The sequence below is a fragment of the Ochlerotatus camptorhynchus genome, unplaced genomic scaffold, assembly GCF_037179485.1.
Source record: "Ochlerotatus camptorhynchus isolate MF236.1 unplaced genomic scaffold, CSIRO-AGI_Acam_v1.1 ptg000077l, whole genome shotgun sequence".
NCBI classification, from domain to species: Eukaryota; Metazoa; Arthropoda; class Insecta; order Diptera; family Culicidae; genus Ochlerotatus; species Ochlerotatus camptorhynchus.
In genome coordinates, this window is record NW_027040567.1 from 7,643,700 (window position 1) to 7,653,145 (window position 9,446).

At 41.6% G+C, this 9,446-nt stretch overlaps 1 protein-coding gene across 1 annotated transcript; it reads right to left on the minus strand.

Moving 5' to 3' along the window:
- Positions 1 to 4,448: 4,448 nt before the first annotated feature.
- LOC135697672 (uncharacterized) lies at positions 4,449 to 5,796 on the minus strand. Its single transcript, XM_065217445.1, has 4 exons — positions 5,761 to 5,796; positions 5,608 to 5,701; positions 4,995 to 5,552; positions 4,449 to 4,924 (listed from the first exon to the last, which is right to left on the minus strand). The coding sequence occupies exons 1-4, from the start codon at positions 5,794 to 5,796 to the stop codon at positions 4,449 to 4,451; spliced, it is 1,164 nt and encodes a 387-aa protein (XP_065073517.1).
- Between the last annotated feature and the right edge of the window lie 3,650 nt (positions 5,797 to 9,446).

Consider the following 9,446-nt stretch of genomic DNA (forward strand, 5'->3'; position numbering starts at 1 on the left):
GAACAATTACCGGAACGTGGTGGGGAGCCCATCCGCAAGATCTTCTAACGTTGTACCGGACAACGATTTTATCGGTTTTAGAGTACGGTAGTTTTTGCTTCCAGTCGGCGGCTAAAACGCACATCATCAAACTGGAACGGATCCAGTATCGCTGTCTTCGTATCGCGTTAGGATGCATGCACTCGACTCATACGATGAGTCTCGAAGTGTTAGCGGGCATGTTGCCACTCTCTGATCGGTTTTCGGAATTATCCCTCAGGCTCCTCACCCGTTGTGAAATTATGAACCCACTGGTGATTGCAAACTTTGAGAAGCTTTTTGAGCTAAACCCTCAAACTCGTTTTATGTCATTGTACTACGTGTACATAACACAGGATGTCAGCCCTTCGCTGCATAATCCCTATCGTGTTTGCTTCTCCGACTTCGACAGTTCTGTTCATTTTGATTTATCAATGACGCAAGAGATTCGCGGAATCCCAGAGCATCATCGTTCCATGATTGCTCCGTCAATTTACGCTGCAAAGTTTGGCCAAGTTGATTCCGCAAGATCGTTCTTCACTGATGGATCACTAATAGAGGCGTCCGCTGGTTTTGGTATTTATAACGAATTTCATAGCGCCTCTCGAATGCTTCAAGCTCCTTGTTCCGTATATGTTGCTGAACTGGCGGCAATACACTATACGCTAGAAACGATCGCCTCACTTGCACCAAATCACTATTTTATTTTTACGGATAGTCTCAGTTCTGTCGAGGCTATTCGATCCATGAGACCGGTAAAGCACTCCTCGTATTTTCTCATGAAAATACGAGAGCTTCTGAGTGCTTTATCTTTAAGATCTTTTGTCATCACCTTTGCATGGGTCCCATCTCATTGCTCGATTCCGGGCAATGAGAAGGCGGACTCACTTGCTAAGGTGGGCGCTATGGAAGGCGATATTTACGATCGACAAATCGCCTACGACGAATTTTTCTTCATTTATCGTCAACAGTCCCTCGCCAGCTGGCAAAATAAATGGAGTGAAGGGAGTTTGGGACGATGGCTATATTCGATCATCCCTAAGGTGTCGAAGAGTTCTTGGTTCAAGGGGTTAGATGTGGGTCGAGACTTCATTCGTATGATGTCTCGCCTCATGTCCAATCACTATTCGTTAAACGCTCACTTGTTCCGTGTTGGGCTGAAGGCCAGCAATCTCTGTGAATGTGGACAAGGTTACCAGGACGCAGATCACATTATTTGGTCATGTGCTGAGCACCGTGGAGTCAGATCCGAGTTGTACGATTCCCTTCGGGCTCGAGGTAGACAACCTAATGTTCCAGTTCGGGATATTTTGGCTAGACGCGATCTGGAGTTTATGCAACTCATATATGTTTTCTTGAAGAATATTAACCATAGATTGTAAGTTTGATTAACCTTGTGTTTAGTTTGTGTTTTGTATGTGTGTGTGCATTTTTTTTTGTAGATTTGTTTCTGTAATAATTGTATAATTACAAAGTTGATATAACGTCGATAGGATTAAGTATTTGTTTTAGAAATAGTGAAATTTTTGAATCATAAATCATATTCCAAATCTCCTTTTCCCTCTCCCGATCCAAACAATTGTCATCCACTAACCTCGAGAAGACCGCGAGTAATCGGTTCCAATCCTTTAATTTTAGATTTAAGACATTTATAATGTATAAAGAAAATGATAACTTGGCTCTGTAAAGTTTATTCGAATGAGCCTGTACAAATAAAGTAATTAACAAAAAAAAAAAAAACTTCAATTGCAAGGTCCCGCTATTTATACCCTTCGAAGTGTTGAAACACCCTCCGATTTTCACTCTGCGGAACAGAGACCGACGTTAGATAAAGGAAAGAAGAAGATTCAACAGATGGTGATAGTGTTTTAGCGACGATGTGTTACAGTGAAAGATATTCAATGTGCCATGTCTGTCTGTGATATTATTGGCATCATGTTCTGTGTATTCAAGATATTTGATAAAGATTTTTCAATTTTTGCCAATGTCACCCCATCTTACAGGAGCTTCTGTTTTCCATTGTTTACCTTCTATGACTGCAATCAGCATTTTATGATCTGTTTGAACTGTATTGTGTTATGGTTATTGTGTTCTTTGCAGCTAAAATAATATAATGATCTATTTCTGATTATTTGATTCCATTTGTCCATGTACATAACAAGGATTTAACAGATCGCATTGACGTAACGTAAAGACCCTCAATAGACCTTTTTTTGTGTTTGATCTTCTTTTTCTATCTAGCACACAGGGATGAATGGATGGTTTGTTTTCCCACTAATCTGGTTCCCTCTTGCTCTCACTCTTTCTATAAGGCTCTGAACCATTTGGTGGATTATTTTAACTTTTGGTTAAAATTTGACAGATGGAAAGTTATCGATTAACCCTGCTATTCGAGCATGGTTATTTCTGACAGACAAGAAGTTAAATTTTGACAACCGTGGCTGAGTTCTGCTCGAAAACCGATCGATCGGTAAATCCCAGGGATTTTCGAACATAAGAAATAACTTTCGAAATGTCACTTTTAACCACGAGTTAAATTTAACTCGGCAAATGGTTCACAGCCTAAATGGTGCATTAGTGTGCACCGATTAAACGTCAAAAAGCTCTATTGGATTGAAAATCGAAAGTGAAGTCGCACTCCCATTCGTGTGTTTTATGACCAAGCTCTCTCCGGTTGTTACACACAATAAACGATTAAGACATTGAGATTGAATAACAATCACTGTAATCTATCTTCTATCTATCTATATATATAAAAATGAATTTCTGTCTGTCTGTCTGTCTGACCCTTATAGACTCCGAAACTACTGAACCGATCGGCGTGAAAATTTGTATGCAGGGGGTTTTTGGGGTTGGGAAAGGTTCTTATGATGGTTTTGAGACCCCTCCCCCCTCTGTAAGGAGGACTCCCATACAAATGAAACATAAATTTCTGCATCACTCGAGAACTAATCAAGCAAATGAAACCAAATTTGGCATGTGGAGGTCATAAAGGGTGTCCACGATGAAATTGGCACACTATGAAATTGCTCTAACTTTTTAACCGTTGGGTAGAATTTAATGAAAATTTGGGTGGATTTAGTTCATAGTGCATTATTTACATCCTGCAAGTTTTAAAGTCCTGTGATCAAAACTCGCGGAAATGGAGTCGAAAGAACAGCTCGTGCGTGATAAAATCTTGCGCATTCATCACGAGAACAAGGATCTCTCGCATCGTTCCATCGCTAAAACGTTGGGAATCGCGAATTCCACGGTGTCGCGAGTGATTAAGCGGTTCGAGGAACGGTTGACCACCGATCGGAAGCCCAGAAGTGAAGGAAAAAGTATTCCGTACAACACCAAAAATCACAACCGCGTAGTTGGGGCCTTCAACCGAAATCCGAACGCCTCCGTTAGGGATGTGGCTAAGAAGCTGCACCTAAGCCGAAGTTTTGTCCAGAAGGCCAAAACTAAGGCTGGGCTTCGAACGTTCAAGGTACAAAAGGCCCCTAATCGCGACGAGAAGCAGAACAAGTCCACCAAAACCCGTGCCAGGAAGTTGTACCTCAACATGCTGACGAAAGTTGAATGCTGCATCATGGACGACGAAACATATGTGAAGGCCGACTTCAAACAAATCCCCGGCAACCTGTTTTTCACGGCCAAGGATAAGTTCAGCGTTGCGGAGCATGTCCGCACTCAGAAAATGTCCAAATTTGCGAAGAAATTCCTGGTTTGGCAAGCCATCTGCACGTGCGGGAAGCGGAGTGCACCTTTCGTGACCCAGGACACGATGAACGGACAGGTGTACATAAAAGAGTGCCTCCAGAAGCGGCTGCTTCCTCTCCTGAAGGCCCACAACGTCCCAACAATCTTCTGGCCGGATTTGGCCTCATGCCACTACTCCAAGGACGTGCTGAAGTGGTATGCGGACAATAAGGTCAATTTCGTGCCGAAAATGTTCAACCCTCCCAACACTCCGGAGCTCCGCCCCATCGAGAAGTACTGGGCGATTATGAAGCAGCACCTTCTTAAACGACCTAAGGTAGTGAAGACAGTCGAGGAACTGAAGAAAGTATGGGTTTACATGCAAAAAACGGTTGATTCACAGGTTGTGCAGAATCTTATGGCCGGGGTTAAGGCCAAGGTGCGGGCATTTGCGTATGGACTGTAAATAAAATACGAGTAAAATGGTAAAATGAAGTTTAATAGTTATTTCTCAATCCCTGAAAATTTGATGGCAATCGGATGAAAACTCGAATTTTGCGAATCAATTTTGTGTGTGGCAATTTCATCGTGGACACCCTTTAGGGGGTAGCTCCTTAGATAAAATATGTACTGAGAACTCAATTCTGATGCTTATATCTTGTTTAAATCACCAGGAGGGCGGACATCACAAGGAAAATAATGATAGCATTAATATTTTATTGATTCCGAGTGCCACTGGAAAATTACAAAACAGAATCACCCGACACGAGCAAATCAAAATCAACACCATTTACGATTTTCTTCAACTCTTCGGAATGACTCAACCCAAAATGGTTGCCATCATCATCTAACATCTCCGTAGCCGTCCAATTTCCACCATCGATGGGCTTGGTAAACATCCTCAAAGGTATGTCACTGCGTCTAAACTGAGAGGCATTTATTTCCAGACCCACATTCTTTGCCGAAGCAGCTGGAACGAAAATCACCGGAGCCAATCCAATGTAACCGAAGCCGGAGCCGCAAGTGCCATGCGATTTCGACGGGACACCCGGTGGAGCCGTATTCTGATGGTATGGGACGTAGTAGATTTGCGGAGAAGATGGCTTTTGGGCTCGAGGATCTCGCCCCAGGTTTGGGTGTTCTTCGTACTGGGGTCGGTAAATGTAATTCGTCGGTCTTCCGATAATGGTATTCGTGGCAATTCCCACGTTTAGACGATCTATAAATTGGGGTTCCAGATGATTAATTGAGAATTTACGGTGATTGAGTGCAAGATCCGAATACTTAACCTGGTTTCATGGTCGATTGGGTAGTTTTTGGGGTTGTGGTTTTACTAGGGGTGGTTGTTGAGACGGGTGTAGTTCTAGCAGTAGTGGTAGAAGTTGCTTTTGAAACCATAGTTGATCCATTTTTGGTTGTCGTGGGTGGTTTCGGAGTTAGAACCGTTGGTTTCGTCAAGGTTGGCCAAACGCAATTGCATGTGGCAGAAGTAGCTGTCGTAGTTGGTCGCCTAGTAGTCGAAGTGGCTGGTTTCGAAGGAGTACTAACGGCTCCCAACGGTTTGTAGATAAGTTCGGGACCTGTTGAACTCGGTTTGCCAGTATGACTTCTGCATCCTCTAGGGAGCAGGAATGCTTGCCAAGCTGTTTGCTCACTCAAATAGATCAGGATCGGTTTGTTGGGCTCAACAACCCGATAACCTTTCTGATCAGCTACGTAATGTGTAACGTGCTGCTTCTGGTTGGAATCGATGTAACCGTAACAACCGTACGTAACACCTTCTGGACCTCTGCGCTCATGATGGAAGGTACCATTCGGGTTCACTTCGTAACCGTAGTGGTAGGTGTCTGTAGAATCCATAATTGTAGTAAATTGATTGAAAAACTTTCGAAATCCACTCACCAGATACTGAATCAAGATAGAAATATTGATCATCAGTTCCTTCCACGCCGGCACTGTGCCTAGCTTGATTGAATGTAACACTTTCCAAAACTAACTGGAACGGGATTGATTAATTGATTCAACTAGATTTCAAATACTTGGAAATCGTCTCACCCAGACTGCCAGGATCCAATTATAGCTCACAGTCATTTCAAAACTTTTGAGCTTTTGATATTCAACACCACACTTGCACTTTGCTACCTGCCAGTTTGAATTTTCTGCACTAAATGAGTTGCTAGCTATTGAATGACCCTTTTTAAAGCCTTCTGGTTTTGCTGGAGGTGAATCTTCCTTACTCATATGATTTGCTTCCCTAGGACTAGAAAAAGTGCTGCATGAATGCAGAACTTGTATGTCATATAATGAAGGAGAAAAAAAACCAATATCTAATCCTTTCATGCGATAAGGTAAATTGAAAATATGCTAACCGCAACGAATCACTCACAGAAGATTCTTGCTCAACGACTCACAGCTGCTGGCAGAATTTTAACCCATTCATGGTAGGATTCCAGTTTTATAGTTTTAGAGTTTTGTTTTTATGTAATCTGTCGAAATTGTACTAAGCGATTTTTTTAAAAATTGGGGTAATTTCATATGACATCAGCAATTAATGGGTTCATGTAGCTCCATTTGATAGTCATATGAACGAAATGCAGTGGTGTCAAAGCAACTCCTGGAACAAAAATAAAAATCATTCCGGTTCTGCACAAGTTGGAATTAAAACTGCCATAGTAGCACGGGGAGATGAATGCCCGCTGCGGTTGAGTAGAGTACGATTATTTACGGTCGTTGTCTTCAAGAATAAAACTGTCGTGACGTGTTAAGGATAACCGGATTTTAGTAAAAAAAAAACTTACCAGTAAGAGGTACCATCACGAATACATTTCAATTACTTATAATTGAAAAGAAGGTAGCAATCCTCACTTGATATTTAAGGAGGTTACTGTTTCATGCAAATTTTAGATTCAACCACGAAACAACTGCATTTGATGATCAAAACTCTATAGTGTAAACGCACCTAAGGCCTGTACTCGAAAAAAAAAAATGCACCAGACAAAAGTGTTCGCCAAAAATTAATTTTAAGTCGGATTTTCTTGAAAGTTTCAGGGAATGAACTACACGGTGTTTCGCGAAAACCCATTAATGGGTATAAAAACACCCATTTCAGCTAAAAGTGCCCCTCCTCATTAAATGGGTAAACTATGGTTTACTCATTAATGGGTAAATGGGGGATCTGTCAATAAATGGGTGTTTTTTTACCCATCTTCTTGAATTGTGTTTTTCGTAAAATGGGTAAAAAATACCCATTTCTTCAAATGGAGAATGCTGGTATAAAAAACATACTAATATTTACATTGAAAATAAATGCAGGTGTAGCGAAAAAAAATATTACACGAGAAGGTATAATATCATATTGGATAAAACTGTATGGACTTATCCGTAAGCCTCTCCAATGTTTCGGAATCTAATCTTTTCCGGAGATCGTCCATTTTTGCTAAAAATAAAAGCGGGCAGAAACTGATTGCATTCCCAATGGTCGGTGACGGAATGATACGATAAAATTTCCAAGTGTTTTTTCACCCATTAGTGGGTAAAAAATATACCCATTATGCATTCGTGAACTGATTCTTAAAATGGGTATTTTTTCACCCATTTTATGATTTCCAAATTTCCCCATTTTTTGACAGCTGCATACATGGTTTAAAAATGGGTATTTTTTTACCCATAAATGGGTTTTCACGAAACACCGTGTAATACATATGGATTATGTTTTGGCATAATTACTTTATTCAATTTCCTTTCCATCGCTGAAAGCCCGCACCTTTCCCTTAAAACCCCTCATTACATTTTGTGCAATGGTGGAGCCGACCTTTTTGGTCACTTTCATGCATTCTTTCTTCAACTCCAGCTCGTTCTTAAACACCTTGGACGATTTTCGAACTTTGGTCCAAAATCTTTCCACCGGACGAATCTCTGGTGAATTTGAGGGGCTGGCGGTTTTTGGTTGTTTTTGTACTACGTTGTATTTGTATGTACTACGTTATTGTCTCTGTACCAATCCAACGTCGATCGTGCGTAATGGCATGATGCCAGGTCGGCCAAAAAAAATGTCTCGCCTCCGTGGGACCGCAGGAAGGGCAACAGACGCCTCTGGAGGCACTCGGTGCTGTAAATTTCGCTGTTGATGGTACCCATTGTGATGTACGGTTTACTCAGTTTACCGCATTGGCATATGGCCTGCCAGAGTAAGTACTTTTTTGGCGAATTCGTCTACTTTCTTCTTCCTTATGACTTCCGGAACATCAAACCGTGATTTGGCAACGTAGAACTCCAGCCCTGGTATCTGCTTTGCGTCTGCCTTGATGTAGGTTTCGTCATCCATAACCACACACATCGGTTTCGTTAACCACTATCGATACAGCTTCCTTGCGCGGGAATTGGCCGCCGTGTTTTGTTGATCACGCCGGTTTGGTGCCTTCCGGACCTTGAATACACGAAGCCCAGCTCGTTTCATGGTTTACTGAACGAACCAGGCGGAACAGTTTGCCTTCAGAGCTGCGTCGCGAATCGAAAGGTTCGGATTACGCTTGAAATAATCCAACACCTTCCGGGCCTTCACAAGGTCAGCTGTCTTCGATTTTCATCCACTTCCAGCCCGCCGTTCGGTCGTCTGGGACTCCTCAAACGAGTTTACCATCCGAGACACAGTTGTATAGGTGATTCCCAGTTGTCTTCCGATCCATCTCATGGTCGCAGTCGGATTTTCCATGACGGCGCGCAAAATTCTCTTGCGATTTTCTTCTTGTTTCGATGACATCTCAATAACCACTGAAACGATTGTTATGAAATTTTGCACATGTAAACAATTCACTCCAAACTAGTTATACCCAGATTTTTATCAATTTTTACCTATGGATAAAAAAGTTACACACGGATATAAATGGTGCATTTTTTTCGAGTACAAGCCTTATAGTGGAGGTCCCTGCGTCGCCCATAATGCGTTGCACGGTCGTTTCCGCGAGAGAAGAAGAACACGTTGCAGACAAAAAGAAGCCAGTTGTCTCCTGTTCCTCTTAGGCTCTGAACCATTTGGTGGATTATTTTAACTAAAGAGCCTGAATTTATAAAAAGACGACATCTTATCCATTTGACAGGTCTTCTGCTCGATTGGAATGACTTTTCCTATGACTTTGACAGACAATCGATTGTTCCAATTTTGACATGTCGCCCTTTATAAATGTAGGCTCTTTAATTTTAACTTTTGGTTAAAATTTGACAGATGGAAAGTTATCGATTAACCCTGCTATCCGAGCGTGGTTACTTATGACAGACAAGAAGTTAAATTTTGACAACCGTGGCTGAGTTCTTCTCGAAAACAGGTCGATCGACAGCACGGGGATTTTCGAACATAGAAAATAACTTTCGGAATGTCACTTTTAACCGTAGTGTAAGATAAATTTAACTCGGAAAATATAAAGAGCCTGAATTTATAAAGAGACGACATGTCAAAATTGGAACAATCGACTATCTGTCAAAGTCATACGAAAAGTCATTCCAATCGAGCAGAAGACCTGTCAAATGGATAAGATCAGTGCTGAGTTGCATCACGGTACTGACAGCATTTAGATTGACAAAAGAGATTTCTACGGTTAACAATCAAAGCAACTGAAAACCCTCTCTCCGTAAAACTTCTCACCAGTATGACACAACAACCGTGAGATATCGTTGTTTTGCTTTTCTCGATCATTCTCAATATCACTAACATCTGCCATGTGTTACCATCATATCATCGAGGAAAA

Excerpts from the sequence above, each read along its gene's own strand:
- LOC135697672 (XM_065217445.1), bottom strand. The coding sequence starts at position 5,796 with ATGACTGTGAGCTATAATTGGATCCTGGCAGTCTGG. Across the intron at positions 5,702-5,760 it reads ATTGGATCCTGGCAGTCTGG|TTAGTTTTGGAAAGTGTTAC; the intron begins GTGAGACGATTT and ends ATCCCGTTCCAG. Across the intron at positions 4,925-4,994 it reads CCAATCGACCATGAAACCAG|ATCGTCTAAACGTGGGAATT; the intron begins GTTAAGTATTCG and ends CCCAATTTATAG.